Raw genomic sequence first — 21,548 nt, 5'->3', positions numbered from 1 at the left:
ATGTGACACTTTAGCTCTATAAACATATCAAGAAGAATGAGTTATATTTGATTTTTGAAAGATTTGAGAATATTTCTATAAGGGTAACTATAATGTTAATTATTTTTAATATTTTATCATGAAGAATTGTTCAATATACTTCAGATCCAAAAAATAGTAGGCAAGAGAGAGTGTGGATAAAGGTGTGGGTGAAGAAAGCTGAAGGGGAAAAATGTTTTTTTAAAAAAAGTTAAAACTAAGATATCTTATGTTAATATAGCTTGTCTCTGTAATTTAGGATTGACACTATTTTAGAATAAGCATTAGAGAACAGGAACCGGATGATAAATCTATCAAACAGTTACATTAGGGTAAGTTAAGGAGAATATGATTAAAGGGACAGCAGAAGAGGTCTTGATTATATTGCCAAATTGAAAACATTCCAAGTACCTAATTTGATTTTTGTATATTTAGATGCAGGACACAGCTATAATTTAGCCTAGTAACAAACTAAGGTTTACTATTAAGCTATTTTTTTTAAAAAGAAGAAAAAAATCTTAACTTGTGCTTAGTGTTGATTTTGCAAATATCAACATTTCAGAGCACTTAAAGGAAAAAATCCAAATGAATCTAATAATAGGATTAATGAATCGTTCACATAAATCTAACAGACAGCCAGGGGGAAATCTCAGATTACCTTGTACTATAGAAATACGGTTTTCCTGGCATCCCAACATACCTTACTGGTTTCCACCATTGTGGGCAAGAGGCACATATTGAGTTCAGGGCGCGGAGGCCGAATATTGCTTTTCCCTCCTATTAGCTTGATATTTTCTCGACAAGGGAAATAAGGTCCAAGAGACACTAAGACATTAAAAGTGTACAATAAGAATAAATGGAAAAAATAAATCTCCAAGCTTCAGTGTGCAGAATGATTACATGCCAACCATATTCAAGTATTATGTTAGATAAATACGTACTTGGGATATTACTGTGATGGTAAGTACAATGGTTGTGTTGCAGGAAGGGAACCAGAGTATGAAGAAAATCATGGGGACTCAAAAGAACAAGTTCCTTGAGGACATCTGAAAATGAAAACAATTTAACATTATCAAAACACTGCGGGTTAGTTACCTACTACTTTTGATCTCTCAAATCCTGATGAAGTTGTAGTGTCCACAAACTGTTGAGCTTCTAACATAAGGGAAAAACTGCCTAATGCACAACTCTGGATCAAGAGCTGTGATAACCACAGCAGAGGGTAAATGTATTTAAAACATGAATTTAAAACACTATCACTAATCTCCCTATTTGCCTTGCTTACTTGTAGACACAGTCTAGTCATATAGCAATACCCTTTATAAAGTCCATCACAACAGCTGATAATCTGCTTTCTGCTGTTGAAGTTTACGATATTGGCTAGACTGATTCTCACTTACTAACCACACAAGAGTAAATCTCATGCACGAAAACTATTGTTTATGCTATTTTGAGAAACTACAGTTAACAGTCTACAATGCTCACTACTTCAAGTGGTTTCTAAGGTAGTAAAAAACTTCACTCTATATTTAAATGAAGATTCTTTTAACAGCTATATATTATCATTCTGTAAGCAATCAGTCACAAAGGTGTTATACTCAAGAGTCTATAAACAGTTACTGAGAAATGTTTTTAAGGCCAAAACTCACTGTGAAGAAACTAGCACTATCTTTTACACTATGAATAGCACTTTGTAAATATTAACATGATTCTACCTTGTTCATACAGGATCACAGTTTATTTAGAGTTGTATGAAACCTACAATAGAGGCCCAGATAGTCTGCCCACATTTAACACTAGCATGTTCAGAAACAACTTTTCTTAGGACCTGCTACTCTGTATGAATTATACAGACGAGTCACTGTCTTCCAAACACTATAAATGTAACCTCACAACTCACAGAAACAAAACAAAAGAAAAAGCCTAACAAACAAACACCAGAAATATTTGCCTACAACTTTTATTTTTCAAGCAACTTACCTATGCAAGCATTTCTTAGTTCTGGAGGGCTATAGGAATTAAGAAGGGTTAGAAGTTTATGGGCAAATTCAATTCTCTCCTGCCACTGGATTAATGCCTGCTTCACATCTGCAAATATAAAAGTATATATAATTGGACTTTTGAATGAGCACAGTTCCCCACAATTTTTGTTCTATTTGTAACCTCTATTTGAAACACCTCAAGTTTCAAATTAATTACATAAAAACATGCTTGGTGAAAGCAAAGTGGTTAATTTCATGAGATCATGAGATTGCAACATTAAACGGCTCTTTTTTTGCCCCCAGGAAATAGGAGGGGAAACTGGGTCTTGCTAAGTATAGCCCAGGCTCGCCTAGAACTTTCAGTCCTCCTGGGTTACCCTCCTGAGGGTGAGGATTACAAGTATGTGCTAAACATGATACATCTTAATATGGTGCACTTTCTAGAATCATAAAAGTTATTTTTTACACTTCTTTCTATTAAGATTAAAAATGACCTGTTTTAAGTTAGGTGTTGGTGGTATATACCTTTACTCCCAACACTCAGGAGACAGAGGTAAGCAGATCTCTGTGAGTTTGAGGCCAGCCTGCCTGGTCTACAAAGCGAGTTCCAGGACAGCCAGGGCTGTTACACAGAGAAACCCTGTCTCAAATAAAAAAATAAAATAAAATAAAATAAAAAATAAAAACCAACAAATAAAAACGACCAAATCGGAGCTATATAGGTTTAAAAAAAATCAGCTTATTACTGTGTGGAAGCTTTCCACATCTCGTAAATTTTGAATCTTTTATTTATTTATTTGTTTGTTTGTTTGTTTATTTGGAGACAGGGTTTCTCAGTAGCTTTGAAGCCTGTCCAAAGTGTTGGGATTAAAGGCATGCACGACCACCACCTGACCAAATCATGACTCTTATAGGACACTTACCTATTGTTTACTAGCATAAATAAGTATATAAGCATATATAAGAATATCCCACCTTTACATTATGAGGGCATGATAAACATTGCCCAATATTAGCTAGCTCAGGAACCATCCATACTGAAACTAGTAAGACAAACAAAAACCAAAAAAATTGTTTTGGCAGCAAAATAATAACAAAAATTAAAAGTAAACCAACCAAACCTTTTCTCTGAAGATATGGGCGTGTAGACTTCAAAACGGAAAGAAATATTGACAGAAGTTCTACTAAGTCTCCAGTCACATGGCAAGCTGTAGCTTCATGGTACATCATGTGCAGTGTGTTGAAAGACTACAAGTGATTTAGGAAATAAAAATTCAGAATCCCTTAAATTCATTTCTACTTTAGACACAAAACGGAAATGCTTATCTTCTAAAGGTATTTCCAGACTTGGACTATGTGTGTACAGGTGTGTACACAGCAGGTATTACTTGTTTTCTAAATCAAATTGCCCCATTTAGCTACTGTGTATGTGGAGGTGCAAGCACGTGTGCATGTTCATTGATTCTTTTTTCTTTTTTTTTTTTGGTTTTTCGAGACAGGGTTTCTCTGTAGCTTTGGAGCCTGTGCTGGAACTAGCTCTTGTAGACCAGGCTGGTCTCGAACTCACAGAGATCCGCCTGCCTCTGCCTCCCAAGTGCTGGGATTAAAGGCGTGCGCCACCACCGCCCGGCCATGTTCATTGATTCTTATGTCGGGTGTGTGTGTGTTTTATCTATCTATCTATCTATCTATCTATCTATCTATCTATCTATCTATCTATCTATCTATCTATCTATCTATCTATCAATCTAACACCTACCTATTTATCTATTTATTTAGGCTTTTGGGGACGTGGTTTCTCTGTGTAACAGATCTGGGTGTTCTGGAATTCACTTTGTGGGCCAGGCTAGCCTCAAACTCACAGAGATCCTCCTGCCTCTGCCTTTGCCTCCCTAGTGCTGGGATTAAAGGCGTGCACCGGGCTCCAAGTCAGTTTATTACAGTTCATACTGATTCACAGTTCAAAATTCAGAGCCTAGGTTCTGTAGCTGAATATGAAGGCAGTATCAAATATATTTAACCTGTAAACTGACAGGACAGGAACTGCATCTCTCTTGCTATAATCCTTTGCCTGGTGCAATACTTAGCACAGAGTAGACATGTCAGGCCTAAAACAGAGTCAAAACTTTCTTGCCTTTGAGCTCAGGAAGTCATTTATTTGAATATTTTCCCACTCATTTCTTGCCTAGTCCAAATGCTTCAATGTATAGTTTCATATTCTGTTCCTGCTCTATAATACTATCAATTAAAACATCAACACTACATCATAATTTGTGCAATACTTTCCTTTAAAAAATATTTATTTATTTGTTTAGTATACAATATTCTGTCTGTGTGTATGCCTGCAGGCCAGAAGAGGGCACCAGACCTCATTACAGATGGTTGTGAGCCATCATGTGGTTGCTGGGAATTGAACTCGGGACCTTTGGAAGAGCAGGCAATGCTCTTAATTCTGAGCCATCTCTCCAGCCCCTGTGCAGTACTTTCTAGGTGTATAATGTTATCTACAGCATAGACCAAAAAGTATGATGGACTCTGGTGGCTTTAAACCATCTCCCACTTGGGAACTAAGAACCATGAAAAATGTCATGCAAATTTCAGTCCTGGGCAAATCTCTCGGCCTTCTGTTTTGGTTCTGCCAAATAAGAATGCTTTTGGGAAATAATGTGTAACCTTGATTACAAATCACATGATTGCCGGGCGGTGGTGGCGCACGCCTTTAATCCCAGCACTCGGGAGGCAGAGGCAGGCGGATCTCTGTGAGTTCGAGACCAGCCTGGTCTACAGAGCTAGTTCCAGGACAGGCTCCAAAACCACAGAGAAACCATGTCTCGAAAAACCAAAAAAAAAAAAAAAAAAAAAAAAAAAAATCACATGATTTTCATTTTTATGTACTAAGTGAAATAAATAAAACTAGTCTATTTCAAATAAACCTAAATACAAAATGAGGCGTAATCTATGTAAATAAAGTCCTGCCACCTGGGAAACGGTTCAGCAGGCATTCTTTATATATAGCAGTAAGAAGTCATGGAAAGAGTATTCAAATGAGATACAGTCACAATAAAAGGCAATGTTATATACTTACCTCAGTCATCAGGATTAACCCTCGATTAAATACCACAAGAAGTCTGTCTTCATCAGACTCTAATAGTATTCTGAAGGCACTAGAGAAATAGAAACAGTCCAATTAGAAAAGAACAGAACAATCTGGTGATGAAAAACAGGAGTAAAATTGGCTTAAGCTTCTGGTTTTCCTATCATATATAAGAAACTGGCTACATCTGTTGCTGTTTTTTTAATTTTTTAAAGAATAATTTATTTTTATTTTATGTGCACTGGTGTTTTGCCTGCATGTATGCCTGCGTGAGGATTCTGGATTCCCTAGAACTAGAGTTACAGAGTTGTGCACTGCCATGTGGGTGCTGGGAATTGAACCCAGGTCCCCTGGAAGGACAGCCAATGTTCTTAACCACTGAGCCACCTCTCCACAGCCCCTTGTTTTTTAATTTTTAAGAGATTTTGTTATATACTCGGACTAGCTTCCAGTTTGTGCAATCCTCTTGCCTTGACTTCACTAAGTGAAATTTCAAGCATGTACACTCTTTCTGAGTAGTGCACAATGGAATGAACAGCCGGTATCTGAAATCTAGAACACTCTGAAATCTCAAGATTATTAATCCATCAGTTGTTACTCAATTGTGGAACATCTTAGATTTTTGGATTATAGATGTTCAGCTGGTAACTTTGATGCAAATTATCCAAAGTTTAAAAAAAATCCTCTGAAATCAGAAACATTTCTATTTCTAAGTACTCTGGACATACTAAGGGAAGGGACATTCAACTTGAAAAGGGAAATAAAATATTTTGCATTGTAATTCAAAGAAAAACATGTCTACCAATGTCTAATCAATTCTTCATCCACAATGGTAAGAGGACGGTATGATAAGAGTACTTTTAAATTTCAGTATAACGATGCTGTTTTGTTTTGTTTTTAAATGAGTTTGGGCTGGTGCGATGGCTCAGTGGTTAAAGAATACTGACTGCTCTTTGAGAGCACCCACATGGCAGCTTACAACTTTCTCTAACTCCAGTTCCAGGGAACCTGAAACCCAATGGCAAAACACTAATGCACATAAAAACAAAGTGAAACAATGAGTTTATCTTTCCATCTCTTAAGTTCTTATAATAGTAAACTATTCTACATTCCAAAAGCATTCATCAGTTTGTGGAAGAAAGGGTACCATGAAGGGGACAAACTTGAAAATCCTAAGGATAGATTTATCTGAGTTAATGCTGTGCTCAGAACTGGCAAAGTGCTATTAAAGATACAACTAAAAACCCTTTACTTCCATTGCAAGCTTCCTTTCTTTACTCAACAAGCAGCAAAACTCTAACACTTAAAAAAATAAATAACTAACCTTTAGGAAACAATGTATTCAAACTGAATGCCCAACATTTCCTTTTAACAGGTTTTGGGGGAAAAAATTGTAGACTACTGAACATTTATTTCATTTTGTAGACTACTAAAGATTCAAATACAAAAGCTTTCTGAAGGAAATAACCTAAAAGAATTTTCTCAGCCGGGCGGTGGTGGCGCCTTTAATCCCAGCACTCGGGAGGCAGAGGCAGGTGGATCTCTGTGAGTTCGAGACCAGCCTGGTCTACAAGAGCTAGTTCCAGGACAGGCTCCAAAGCCACAGAGAAACCCTGTCTCGAAAAACCAAAAAAAAAAGAAAAAAAAAAAAGAATTTTCTCTTGGGTTCATTAGTTTAATGTTATAGTGTAGACTTCATGAAAACACAGACAAAATTATGCGCCTACTGAAGGACCCTCAACCAGTCCCCCATATTTCTCCATTCCTTCTCAGCATTGTGATACATTGAGCAGAATTTTATTTCTATATAGAGGTAAAGGAAATAAAATGTAATTTGCAGTTCTTTTTTAAATCATTCAGTTCTACAGCTCAGAACAATTTATTACATAGATGGTTCTATTATTTTTGCTAATTCCTAAAGATAAGAAAGCCAAATGGATTCAAGAAAAATGGAAGAGATTAACAGTCAGACTCATCTTGAGATGTAAAAGCTGTTTCCAGGGGTCTCTAGACTGGAACCACTCAAGTAGTCTGATGTATGATCATAAACATGACCTTCAAACATTAAGGTCCCTTTAAACTGTCAGATAGGAAAATATACTATGAACCAAAGGAAAAAAAACATTGTTTGTTCCTAAGTACAGAAATGTTTTACCAATAACCTCGAAGAATTTCTAAATTGGGAGGAATAGGGTTTCTATGGTCTATGTAGTTCAGCTGGTAGAGGGCTTGCTAACATTCATGAGGGGCCCTGGGTTTGATCCCAAAACTACATTAACATGGAATAGTGGGATATATATCGGTAATCCCAGAATTTGGGAGGTAGAGGTCTGAGGATCAGAAGTTCATGGTCATTCTTAGCTACAAGGTGCAAGCAAGTAAAAGGCCAATTTAGGCTACATCAGACTCTATATTTATAAAATAATAATCCTTATTATTTTAAAAGAACAAGCTTTTAATTATAAATGCTAAAAATTATTTCTCTCTTCATGTCAAAAGGTACCATGTTCTTATTTGGGAAACCAATCAAGAACCAACCAAAAAAAATTACAAATTATCTTTTTTACCTTATTAAAGTAGTCCAACAAGAGCGACCATCTAAGCAACGTAAATAACAGCTTATAGTTGTTTTCTTAAACTGCTTAATATCTTCTATTTCCTCTTCTCGCATGTCTGGCCTCTGAGCTATAAATAGCTGCATTAAGTTAAACAGTTCTTCCACAGCCTAAAAGAGACAAATATGCAAAATGATCCAGTCTTTCAATATTCAGAATACCTGTTCCTCATTTCTGAATCAATATTCATTAGCCAGCTACTAAAATCATAGATTGAACACACAACTAAAGGAACTAGTAAAGTCAGTAATGAAATCTACTTAAAATTTGAATACATAACATACTACAATCTGTTAAGTCTAACCTTTGCTATTATGAGGCTCAGATAGATCCGTGAGCTATGCAATCAAATTACTCAAATAAAAACCTCATGTTTTAGCCATTTTCATTCCTTAGTGCTAGGCAGTATTTATGACTATCATGGAGTTATGTAGCTGCACATGGACACACCTGTATGATCCTTAAAGTTAACATTAACAAAGATATGTCTTAATGCTGTTTAAAACACTAGCATTTTAAATTCAAAGGTCACGTAGCAAAGGTCTATACTTATCCTTTCTCTGTTCCATTCCTTTAATATATAAGAAACCATTAATTTGTTAGATTTTTTTAAACATGTTATTTATCTTGGGGGAGGGGAACAAATATGAATGGAAAGTTAATCCTTTCCTTGCACAAAGTGGATCCCAGGGATCATCCTGAAATCATTCATCAGGCTTGGTGGCAAATGGCTTTACCCTCAAAGGCATCTATCTCACTTGCTTTGTTTTAAAGAGTTTGAACACCTAAATCAAGTTTGAATTAATATTGTTTCTGAGACATGCCTTTCTATCAACATTTAACACAATCATTCTAGACTGATGATTAGTAATGTAATATGGAAATAAAGTGAAATTATTAACTATGATTTTATGAATTTATATAAATGTGAAGTAACAGTTGAGCTTCTAACATATTTATTAATGAACTAAACTGTGTAGCTTGATACTTTTCTTGACAAAATTTTACAATGCAATATTTATTAATTTTTTAAAGAATTTTTAAAATTCATTTTACATACCAACCATAGTTCCTTCTCCCACCCTCCTCTTACTGCCCCCCAACCCATCCCACATCCACTTCTCCTAAAGGGTAAGGGCTCCTATGGGGAGTCAACGAAGCCAGGCACATTAAGCTGAGGCAGGACCAAACCCCTGAAAACCCCTGCCCCCTGCATCAAGGCTGAGCAAGGCATCTTGGTCCAATGCAATCCTCATCAAAATCCCAACACAATTCTTCACAGACCTTGAAAGAAAATTACTCAACTTCATATGGGAAAACAATTATCATAAAAATTTCTAAGAGCCAAGTTCTCTTAAAAAAAAAAAGATGATTATATCTAACTGACATCTGGAACAGAAACCAACTCAAGGAAATGGGCATTTTAACTCAGCCAATTCTTACCACTGCCTTATGAAACTCTGGGTACAGTAACTAAGTTAAAGGTTATTTATGGGACCATGATGGAAAACAAAGTGACTGAAAATAAATACTACAAGATCTCTTCAGCCTCTGAGAGACATGCTCATGCATTTTCTTCATTTTCCAGCCTTAGCTTGGAACTTTCTTTTTGGTTTTTTGAGACAGGGTTTCTCTGTGGTTTTGGAGCCTGTCCTGGAACTAGCTCTTGTAGACCAGGCTGGTCTCGAACTCACAGAGATCCGCCTGCCTCTGCCTCCCGAGTGCTGGGATTAAAGGCGTGCGCCACCACCGCCCGGCCAGCTTGGAACTTTCTGGTACTGAATGAACATATTTTCTTTCTTACATTAAAAGCAATCTAATTCTAAGTTGGAAATTATGCTACCTTTTCTGGGTAAGAGATTCTAAACTCACTACACCATCAACAAAGAACAGTTTAACCTAATAAAGGAACAACAGGACGGAACAAAAGTGAAACATAACAGGGAAAACATAATATGAAACTTACAAATAGAAAAGGAGATAAGGTTGGAATTGTGTGTACTTGTGAGCTAATGAATCATCCGAGATATGGAGAAACACCTCTATAGCAAACTACTACTAAAAAAATCTGAGCAACTCACACCTTAGCAAAGTATGCAGATCTTGATAATGAATACCTAATTGATTTTATTATTTTTAATTATGTATATGCATTTTTTGCATGCATGTGCATGTAGGTTCCCATGAAGGCCAGAGGTGTCATATTCCCCTGGAGCTGAAGTTGCAGGCAGTTTCAAGCGGCCTGGTGTTGAAATCTGGAAAGCCACTCTTGACTGTGGAGCTGTGTCTCTAGTCCCTGAATGCCTAAATGTAAAGTAATATTCCCTAAAGCTATATTGACCTTTGCAGTAGGCACACATTAGAGATGCATATACAAGCATAAATTTGAGCTGGCAATACTTGCTTAGCATGGCCAAGGCCCTGGGCCTGTTCCCCAGAATTGCCAAATGAAAGTTAAAAATAAAACAATATAAAATCACAAATTTAAAAGGATACATGCCATTGTAAACAAAAATTTAGCGTCAGCATAAGAAATTATAATCACTTGTTTCATTAATTACATTGCATTATATGAGAGCATTTAAGAAAACAATGTTAAGGTTTTAAGGATGTTAGTATGGGGTTGGATAGATGGCTCAGAGTGGGTGATTCCCAGCACCCACATGGCAGCTTGCAACCTCCTACAACTACAGTACAAGGGATCCTGGCCCCAGTGGGCACCAGGCTTGAATGTGGTACACAAACAAAACACCCATACACATAAGATGAAATTTTAAAGAAAGGTTGGAAGGTAGTAGTGTAGCTCAGGTTCTAAGCACATGCCTAGCATGAACAGAAGCCTGGGTTCAATTTCCAGCACTGAAAGACAATATAGGTGAATGATTTGACTATTCTGCATTATATCATTTCTTAAATAGGGAAAAATATACTGCTAACCAAGCTCAGGCAACAGATAATAAAAGTACTAACTATACTCACTCCAGGGTACTGGCTGGCATGTGGTGTAAGATTCTTAAAGGCCCATTGGATGTTCTGGTGAGAAGCCAGTTGTCGAGTAAATGCAGGCGATTGCTCACAGCAGAGCCTCAGAATGCCGTAGTAGGCAGGCAGCATCCCACGGTTAAAAAGCACCACATCCTGATCATCATGGTCAGCAAGGATGTAATTGAAGGCAATGTTCTTGGTTACCACTGGGTTTTGAACAATAAGGCGGATATTCTCTGGACAGTCAGCACACACATTGTACCAAAATGAAAGCAAAGCCTGTTTATTGTGATTTGTAGCTATTGCTGGCTCAGAAAGCTTAGGCTGGAAAAGGTTCCACAAATCCATGAAATATGTGGAAAACATCAGCTTCTCAGTTTTGGAAATTAAACAGTAAGTCATAAAGCTAAAATAGGGCACTAGCTTTGTAGTGCCATGAACAGCAGCATCAACATAAAGTTTGGCTCTTGAGAGCAAACCAAGTAGCACGTTGTAGACCTGATGTAGGACTACTGTTGTGTCTGGACTGAGTGGAAGGTCACGGGTTGGGATGTGCAAAGACCTTGTTGACCGGAACATCTGGCGGAATGAATTGCTTGGTATAAGGGACACCAGAAGATAAGCTGCAGCTATAAAATGTAAAACAAAACTGTCAGATCCTTGTAAGATTTAAGTAGACTTGAAGAGCAGTTATTAAAACACAAAACCACTCTTCCCTTTATCAATAAAAATGAATAAAAATTAAGGGACATGACATCTTTTAAATATGCTTCTGATTTACCTTTGGTCCAGAAGAAAGATTCCCACAGGGTACGGAGGTAGAACGTTCCCCTCATTCTGCCACTGCTGTATTTTAAGTGGCAACCATAATCACCATTACGAAAACTGTTTTTTTTTTTTTTTTTTTTTGGAGACGGACTCTCATGCTACTCAAGCTAACCCTGAATTCTTGACTCTTTTCCTTCATCTACTAAGCACTAGCTATCAGAACTAGTTTTCAACCTATTTTGTTCAGTTCTTCCACAATATAGAATTCTCATATCTTTTTTTTCTCCCCTTTCCCAAGACAGGGTTTCTCTGTGTAGCCCTGGCTGTCCTGAACTCACTGTTGACCAGGCTGGCCTCGAACTCACAAAGATTTACCTGCCTCTGCCTCCCAAGTGCTGGGATTAAAGGCTGTCACCACTGCTGAATTCTATGTTATCATTTATTTTTTCTGAAAAATGACTTAATAAGGAGAAAAAAAAGCCAACATTTAGAATGAAAGGTCTTCATACATGGAATCATTTAACGTTTTAGATATTAAGTGTTACTTTAAAAACACCCTGGTAAGTTACTTTGTAATAATTTAAAGATAATGACATATGACATACTTAATAAATATATTAGTCTGTGTATGTCACTAACTCTTGAGATTCCCTTCCTACTTTCTGGGGAGACAGAGGGTTGAGTTGTGTAGTGCAGGCTGCTCCTCATCTTCTGGAGCTGCTGCAGTATGTCACGTCCTGGGATTTAAGGCACTGCTGGCTACAAAGTCCTTTGCAAGTCTTCTAGGGCAATTCATTTTTAAGATTCCTCCCTGCTTTGGGGAACTGCTTCTCAATGAAACTGTTTGCCCCTTCTTCCTTGCCAACAGTCTTCTAAAGGCTAACTAGAACTCAGAGACTCCCATGTTAAGCATGTCATTAAGCCTATTATCATCATTCTGCTGCTGGTGACTTATTAGATGAGTCCATCCGTACAAGCTAAGAATTGAGCTGGTTATCAGGTCTTGTTTCATACTATGAGATGTGGAAGAAATCTACTTCTACTGCTACATAGTAAATCTTCAGCTTTTGGGTATTTTGCTTGTTATGTTTTTTGAGATAGGGTTTCTCTGTGTAGCCATGGCCAATTCTGGTAATGAATATGTAGATCAGGCTGTCCTTGATTTCATAGATCTCTGCCTGTCTCTGCTTCCCAAATGCTGATGCTGACAGTGTGCCCCACTATGTCAAGCCCTTAACTATTTTAGTACTCGGGGACTCAATTTTTCTTTTCTCAATAATCAGCTATTTGTTAAAGCTATTTTGTAGTTTTTATAAGGTCTTTAGTTTATGTTATTTTAAAACAGCCATTCTTTTCAAATATTTGGACACTAATATTAAAAGCAATTTTTCAGTTTTCAATGATGTAACTTTTAAAATGGTACCTAACAATTTGTTTCTTAACTAAAGGTGTTTTTTTTTTTTTTTTTTTTGTTTAAGAGATAGATTTTGGCTAAGCTGTTCCACTGCCTCAATCCCTGAAGCTACAGGACTGTAAGCACATCCTACCATGTCAAGATGCTCACTGAGCAGGTGTAAAAGTAATGCCACTGGACATGTGCATTTAGGACTTGCATACAAGTCCTAAAATGGCATTATAAAGGGGAAGACACATGCTTATCTTAAAGGATCTTTGTGGGAAATTTTTCTTTTGGAAACAGGTTTCTCTGTGCAGCTCTGGCTACCCTGGAACTCACTCTGTAGACCAGACTGACCTCAAACTCAGAGATCCAGCTGCCTCTGCCTCCTGAGTGCTGGGATCAAAGGTGTGGCACAAAGTGCTATGTATGGCCTTTTGTGATATTAACATCACAAAATCAGTACTATGTAGAAGAGTTCATTTCCACAGTACTATCATGAAAATCAGTGTAACATTTGGGTAAATAAAGTATCAAAGGGGGGAGAAGCAAAGTTCTGGGCAGAGTACTAATGCAAATCCACTGGTAACCTCCACTGAAAGGCTTTTTTTCTCAAATAAACCTCTGACTTCACACGGGAAGAACACACAATTCCCATATAACTCTCACCAAGTTTCTACTACCATTAACATTTATTATGCTAAATTAATATGATTAAGGACATAATGGTGCTTTTGTTTGCTTCCAGGATCCTGTCTGGACACACAACATTTTAACTAGCATATCCCCTTAAGCTCTTCTTGGTTCTGGTTTCTCAGACTTCTTGTCCCTGATAACTTTGATAGCTCTGATGAGTAATAGGAAGTTCACAGAGTGCCTCTCAAACCAAGGTTATGTTTAAGACGGATTATCTCAGGGTTAGGAGTTTGGAAGAAGACCACAGACTGCAGCACGTCAGAAGTACACTCTTCAACTGGAATTTTTGATAGTAACCCTGACCATTTGCCTGGAAGACACACATTCCCTCACTACCAGGTTACTTTAACACTCATTTCTACTACATCACTAAGCTACTACCAAGGAGAGTATATACAAATTATTCACTACTCTCTTTTATGGATTTGTTTATCTTTATTTGTTGAGCTGTGTGTTGCTTGCCTTTCTGTCTGTGCACCAGTTGGATCCTGGTGCCTCTGAGGCAACAGTACGGTATCAAATCACTCAGAACTGGAGTCATAGGAGGTTATGAGCTGCCACATGAGTGCTGGGAATCAGAGTTTGTAAATGTCATTTTATACTTCGAATAGGAACACAGAGTACTGTAATTATTTGTTACAGAAATTGTTGTGGTTTTAGCAACTGGGAGTTCTCTCAGGAGTTCTGTCTCTTTGGTGTGGTCACGTTATTTAGCATATTATTTCCTCACTTAAGGCACTGTACTCATCTTTAAGGCACCAGCTTGGCTTTATTATCATCCGTGCTAAAATTGGTCTTTTCTCTACAGAGCCATGAATCTGTATTTTATTGGGGAACGGTGTTTAGAAAACAACATATGTATATATCAGATCTGTATATCACTGACGCTAGTCCTCTCAACTGGGAAACAGCTTTTCATTGAAAAATTTTCCAAAATTACTTTGATTTCATTTCTTTGAACTAGCAAAAGTGAATACATTGTTTCTTAACAATCAATTTCCTGCTGGATGACACCGGCGCACACCTTTAATCCCAACATTAGGGGAGGCAGAGACAGGTAGATCTCTGAGTTCAAGGCCAACCAGGTCTATAGATGAGGTTCCAAGATAGCCAAAGTTACACAGAGAAACCTTGTCTAAAAAACAAACAAACAAATCACAAGAAAAACAAAAAAACAATTTCCTGCCTTGTAAAATGTCTTCTTTGTGCTACGTCCACCTATCTTCTAAGAATTGCTATTCATTCTCTAATGGCTTATACACAAGATGTATATTACTTAACTCTCATAATTAAATACATGATTTCTGTCCTAATTCCATTTTAATCTTATTTAGCCTATTTAAGAGTTACTTTGTTTTTTAGAGACAGGGTCTCATTATGTATGTATGTAGGTTGTTCTGGATTCAAGAGTTGCTTTTAAGAAAGAATTTTCTTATATTTTACTTTCTTCAGTAACACTTAGATACAATAGATAAACACAGCACCATGATTTCCAAATATTAAAAAAACAAAATAAAATAAAACTGGCCTTCTATGATACCTCTCAGAGCTTTACATAATAATGGGCATTATTACTGAGTTACCTTCACCCCCCCCCCCCAAGAAAAACCTAAAAATAAAACCAAAAAAAAAAAAACCCAGTAAAACAAACCTAAAGTTTGGAACAATAAATAATTGACTAAATTTTAAACATTTGACTTACAAGTCCTGACTCTAGGATAATTGTGAGCCAAAAGAAATCGCTCGACCCAATTTTCCATATTCTGAAGAACCCAGCTGTGTGCCAGCTTATTTCGGGGTGTCTGCACTGCCAACCAGTCCAGACACTGAGAAGGATTGTATTCAATAACCTATGAATAAAATAACAAAAACAGGACGTAAGATAACAGAATAAGCACCTGATTTTTTACTTTCTTTTGGTAAATGTCATTAAGTATTTAGTTGACTTTTTCTTTCTAGATTTTATTTGTATAAGTATCTTGACTATGTACATACATGTGCACCATGTGTGCCTGTTCCTGAGGAGACAGAAGAGGGTCTCAGATCCCCTCAAACTAGTTATATGAGTGGTTGTGAGCCACCATGTAGATGGTGGGAATTGAACCTAGGTCTTCTGCAAGAACAAGAAATGCTCTTAACTACTGGGCCATTTCTTCAGGCCAATTTTTTTTTCTTTTCCTTTAAGCTAGTTTTTACAGAAGTTTTAACATGTTTTCCTACTATGCTCAAAGTGCAGGAAAAGCTCAGGAAAATTTGTTGCTGGTTTAAAATAACCCAGGACAAATATGAGAATCCAATGAACTTACTAAGTTTATTTTCTTAAACATATTTGGTTGGTGATAGAATACTGGCACAGATTTTTTTTTTCATCTGCTTCTTTTTCTTAGTCTATGTCCAAACTATTACTATTACATGAGAATGCAAAGAGTTCACTGAATTGCTATGGGGATTCTTTTCATAGGGATGGGAAACGAAGCCATTTAGAGCAATGGATGGCAATCTCTCTGTAAGATAGGCTAAATTCTATGGCTGTTTTTTTTTCTGTTATTTTATTTGAACATGGCTAAGCTTACTATTTATTGCCTCATGAATGACCTTTAGGTCACAATAACACAGTTGAACATTATTAACAGAAATATGCAATCTATTAAAGCTTAAACATTTGACCAAAAAAAGGGTTTACTGAGCACTGGCCTAAAGGTTTCCAGTCCTCACCAAGAAAACTGTTCTGACAGCAATGACTCTGGAAGAAAAGAAGTAGTATTTGGTATTTCTTCTGCCTATATCAATTGCTAAAAATATTTGGTTTATGTTTTGAGAGCTTCTAGCTGCTTTATGAAATTTTCTTGAGGAAGATTATTCTTAGTAACAACTTCATACTGTGTAAAGTAATTTGATCCAAATAATTAGAAACAGAAATGGAAGATGGTGGTAACAGTATAAAAAAAGCAAAGTCCATGAAGGCAAGGCTGGATGGAAAATATCTGTACCTTCCATTCAATTTTGCTATATTTTGTTTTGTGTTAAGGAAAAACACTCTAAAAAAAGAAAAAAATTAAAAAACAACAACAAAAGAAAATCTCTGGGAAAATAAAAGATTGGAAGCATGTACTTCAAAACTTACCTCCCATATCCTCTGCAGAATGTAGGACGCAAAGGGAGGCATTCCTGGAGGTCCACCAGCAAATTCCATTAGCATGGTCAACAATTTAAAGAAAGGATTGGCTGCCTGTAAGACACAAATCACTCTTTTAGTCTTATTTAAATCTGCTCTTCTGAGCTGGCAGAGCTTAGTCAGCACTCTTGAATATGAACTTTTTTAAAACTACCACAGAATGTCCCGTCAGAAGATACAATCAATTAAATAGAGGCAATTGAATAGATATCTCTGGTGTAAAATGTACTTAGCAAAAAAGTAATTCAAGATTTAATTTGTTTATAAATTTATAACTAACCATTATATAGTTATGGTATAGGTGATATTTTGAAATACATACAGACACACTCTATGTAATGGCTAAATACATGTGTTAACTCACATATTTATCTTATTTTGTAGTAAAAACAGAAATCTATCCTCAAAAGCATTTTTCATGTGAACAGTATGTTATTTGTTAAGTTCAAGGTTGTAAAAGTAATCACTGGAATTCATTTCTCCTGTCTAATTTTCAATGTATTTTTATCAATGAAATAAGTATGTTTCTACCTGTAGCAATTTCTGATCCCCAAAGAAAGCCCTTATATTGCTCTTAAACATGGAATAAAGTAGCTAAAGACTTCTAATTTTATGAAAAATGACTTGTTTCTGTTGGCAGGTAATGGGAGGTAGAATTTGAAATAGGGTCTCTCTAAGTAGCTCTGGCTGTCATTGAAATCACTATAAAGAGTAGACTAGCCTTGAAGTCACAGAGATCCACCTTCCTCTGCCTCCTGAGTGCTGGGATTGTTAAATGCTTCTGTTCAATAAAAATATTCATGATTCTGTACTTTACCATCCATCTATTCCTCCATAAATACAGAATTTTGGACAGTTTATGATATATGCTTTAAGCCAAACAACTTTGAACTTGGAATATAAGTAACACTCAGATATACTGAATTTACATGTATAAATTCTTATTTAGTTGGAAAACTATATTCACTATAAAAAGAAAATTAACTGTTAGTTCAGTTATTATGCTTATTAGCAAACTCTTACATACCTCAGGTGTCAACTTTGCTATTGAAGTGAAAAGCATAGATACAATCTGAAACAGAAAAAGCAGGATTTTAGAATATTCTTTTAAAAATTATCAAAAACGTTGAAGACTACTTTTAGTACTTACATGTTCTGCAAGTCGATTATTGTATCGACACAGACTAAAAATTAGATTACAAGTTTGTCTTATATTGATGCCATCACGAATATGTTGAAATAAGAAGGGAAATCCCTGTTAAAAAACAAAAATTATTCATTTAAGAACTGTCATATTATGATTTTTAGAATGATTAAACTATTTAATATTAGTCAAGGTATTACCTTTCCTCCTGTTAATGCAGCCATGTCAGTCTGTGATAATGTCAAATGCCTAAAAGAAAATATTAGTGGAAATAAATCTTTTCCATGTGTACTACTTTGAAGCTATTAACAGCATGACATGCATGAACCCTGTTAATTCTATTATAACCATATCAACCTGCCATCATAAATTTTGGGGGGAAGGGAAGTGTTTGATGGCTAGATTTGCTTGCTAAGCATCTCAGGTAATTTTCCAAGATTGGAATATGGAACACCAAGACTACTTTATTTCCATTTCATTAAATCCATAGAATTACTGTATTAAAATGCTAGGGTGGGTCTACTTTTTTTTGACAGCTGTTTTTTCTAACATGAGTCTTTAAAATAAAATGAAATTCTAAGAAATATTGTTTTTCCATGTAATTTAAAAATAATACATTTAACTTATACAAAAATTCAGATGTTAAAAAAATAGGATAGTGGCAAGTATCCCATCACTCAAGTTCAAATTTACCCAAATATTAGCCAATCCTGTTTCACTTTTACCAACAGCCATTCAATATGCATTATTCTGAGGCAAATTCCAGGTATTTTAGCATTTAATCCATAAATCTCAATACATATCTCAGGTAAATCCAAAAAAAAAAAGCATAACCAATAATACCATTATTCATGCCTGAAGTAAAACAACAAATCCTTACTATCTTACAATATCAGTGCACAAATTTCCTAAGGTGTCTAAAAATACTTTATAGTTAATTTGTTTCGATCTGGATCTGAATGAAAGTCTTTTGTTACAATTGGTTTTAATGTCTTTAAATTTTTAAATCTACTTGTTTCCCTTGGCACTTCACTGCAACTTATCCATTGAAGAAAGCAGCTTTGTCCTGTAGCGATTCCAATATTTATGTTTTGCTAATTGTATCCTGATGGTGTTGTTTTACCACATTCCTCTCCTCCTGTAAAATGATAGGCAGATCTAAAGACTTGATCAGATCTAGGCTTCACTTTGTAATCAAGGGTATTTTGTAGATGGTGATGTGGCTTTTCCTCAGGGAGACACATAATGAAGGGTTAGTCTTTATGACATTTTCCACCAGTGATGACCTCGGAAGCATTATTTCACTTAGGGTCACAAGAGAGTGATTTTCTAATTCCAACACTCCTTGCTCATTTATTAGTTGAGACAGCTCTGTATTGATGAACTTGCCCTCATCCACCATCAGTTGACATCAACTTTTATTTCTTGCAGGTAAGAGAAACATATCCTTTACACCATTTCCTTTCCAGTTTTCAAAGTAAAGATTTGATTTCTCAGTATATTTCAAAAGTTGCCAACACGTTTTTCAAATTTTCTTTTACTGTATCATTCTTTTACTGATATCATGAGATTATCAATGTAAACATCTTGATGTGTTTTACATTCCATCACAGGTATTTTTACTTTTGATGTGTACCTTGTCCAACATAAGAGCAACAGAAACTCCTAAAGTACACTGTTGAGTTCTTTAAACATGACCCCAGAGTAGTCTATTTAGTCTCTGTGCTTCTTAAAATAAAAAACATTCCAAGATTCTCACTCATTTCTTGCTCAGAACCTGAGCACAAAATACTTTCAGAATAATTCTACTTATTAGCAACAACATAATTAAGACAGCTTAAAATAATTTTGCAATTACTTCTTGTCTTTCGTGTACATCCTGTTAGAAACTGACAGTTAACATGTTCTTTAATTCCTCTCCAGTGGCTAGATCACCTTCATCTTTGATTTAAAATACCGCTTCTTATATACTTACTTATACAGACATTTACAGGATTCAAAAACTAAAGCTACAAACCAAAAACGTATGGTTTTGTCAACCTTCCATTTCTGTGCCCCTCCATCTTGTTTTCTCTCAAAACCATACTATTGATCGATGATTTGATTTATAGCTAATTCTTGATATCTGAGTAGTCACATTCTATGAAGGTACAAACAATGAATTACCAAAAACCAAATCATCGTTGCTATGGAATGAAAACAAAGAACTAGGCCCCTGTGAACATGTTGTCACAAAGTTATCAATAGAGCAATACAGTACCATGATTTACAGGTGTTTTTGTTTAATGACACCTTATTTAAAATGTATGACTAGTTAATTGACATTAAACTTACAACCAACAATACTGGACTCATGCCTGAATGAAACTTTACTATATTCATTTCCACTGAGGGACATCACAGCCTTACTTATGCTCAGGAACACTAAACAGCACTTCAGCACTATTCTTGAGAATCATTTAAACAGTGACATAACCAAAGGAAAAGCACAAATAGTTTTTAAATGTGGCATACATCATGAAAAGTACATTTGTTTACAACATGAAAATCAAAACAAGACAGCAGATCACTGCCTTGTCTGACCTCGGCTGGGAAAGCATGTGTCAGGAAACTCCAGTTTTTCACCATTCTGAATACCTATGTGTCAGTGGATAACTGGGATAGCTCCTCACAGTACTGATTTTTGGCATTATAGAAAAATGTAGCAAGGATCTGCCTTTGTAAACAGGAAATGCATGAATCAGGATTGTCTATGTACACATGCATTCGCTTTCTTGGTTTCCCTTTTCCTAAGTGTAGCATAATATATACAATCTTCCCTACCTTGTCTTTTGAAGGGAGCAGAGGAAAAGGGAGGATTTGTGTATAGTAATTTCTACATGGAAACACAGATGAATTCCACATTTCATTAAGGAAAAAACAAAAACAAAACTACAGTGGACTTGAGTGAATTTCTTGATTTTTCAATGACTAGTCCCCTTCTGATGAACATTTAGCTGTCTCCAATTTTTTTGACACTAGAAATGGCATTTTAATAAATACCTCTCCATATATATCTTTCTGTTTGGGGTAGATCCCTTGAGTATAGGTGCTGCGATAAAGAATCAAAGTCCATTTAATTTTGCCAGATATTTTACTACAGATTTCTCCAATAGCTGTTTCTAACACGACTCAGACGAGTTAGATAGAAAGGACTGAAATTCGTGAGCCACAAGAGTTGAAGTGATATTATTATTTAAAAAGATTTATGTAATAAAAACCGAAGTGATAGAACAATTATGTATAAAGAATAAAACCAAACACGCTGTAAGCATTTTGAATGTTGAAACATTTCACCTTTCTGAGCGAGACTGTTCAACCAAAAGAGCAACTAAAGCTATCATCTTTTCAAGGGCAGCGGGTCTGTACTTTTCTTCTGCCAGAGAGAGTATATCTTCTTCTTCTTCCTCTTCTTCCCCTTCTTCCTCTGACAATACTTCAACTTGAGGCTAATTGGAACAAAATTTAATTTTAATATGCTATTAGTCTTAATATCATATTGAAAACAGTTGACTTATTTTAATATAACTACCAGAAAGATATGGCAAGAACATGCATAAGAAGGAAAAAAATCATTCGAAGGTCAAAACCTAACATGATACAGCCGAAGTGACAATCAGGACACTTTTAGATAGG

At 35.9% G+C, this 21,548-nt stretch overlaps 1 protein-coding gene across 1 annotated transcript in view; it reads right to left on the bottom strand.

Moving 5' to 3' along the window:
• Usp34 (ubiquitin specific peptidase 34) overlaps nt 1-21,548 on the bottom strand; it is a 187,040-nt gene that overhangs the window by 14,829 nt on the left and 150,663 nt on the right. The window contains exons 62-74 of the mRNA XM_075944509.1: nt 21,210-21,361; nt 18,074-18,122; nt 17,880-17,984; nt 17,757-17,801; nt 16,679-16,783; nt 15,257-15,404; nt 10,689-11,323; nt 7,662-7,819; nt 5,086-5,164; nt 3,122-3,248; nt 1,999-2,106; nt 960-1,064; nt 719-843 (exon numbers count right to left, since the gene is read on the bottom strand). Coding sequence (XP_075800624.1) covers nt 719-843; nt 960-1,064; nt 1,999-2,106; nt 3,122-3,248; nt 5,086-5,164; nt 7,662-7,819; nt 10,689-11,323; nt 15,257-15,404; nt 16,679-16,783; nt 17,757-17,801; nt 17,880-17,984; nt 18,074-18,122; nt 21,210-21,361 — 1,941 coding nt within the window. The remainder of the gene's footprint in view (nt 1-718; nt 844-959; nt 1,065-1,998; nt 2,107-3,121; nt 3,249-5,085; nt 5,165-7,661; nt 7,820-10,688; nt 11,324-15,256; nt 15,405-16,678; nt 16,784-17,756; nt 17,802-17,879; nt 17,985-18,073; nt 18,123-21,209; nt 21,362-21,548) is intronic.

The sequence above is a fragment of the Microtus pennsylvanicus genome, chromosome 12 (genome assembly GCF_037038515.1).
Source record: "Microtus pennsylvanicus isolate mMicPen1 chromosome 12, mMicPen1.hap1, whole genome shotgun sequence".
NCBI classification, from domain to species: Eukaryota; Metazoa; Chordata; class Mammalia; order Rodentia; family Cricetidae; genus Microtus; species Microtus pennsylvanicus.
Note: the sequence above shows the minus strand (reverse complement) of the source record. Positions and strands in the feature narration are given on the sequence as shown.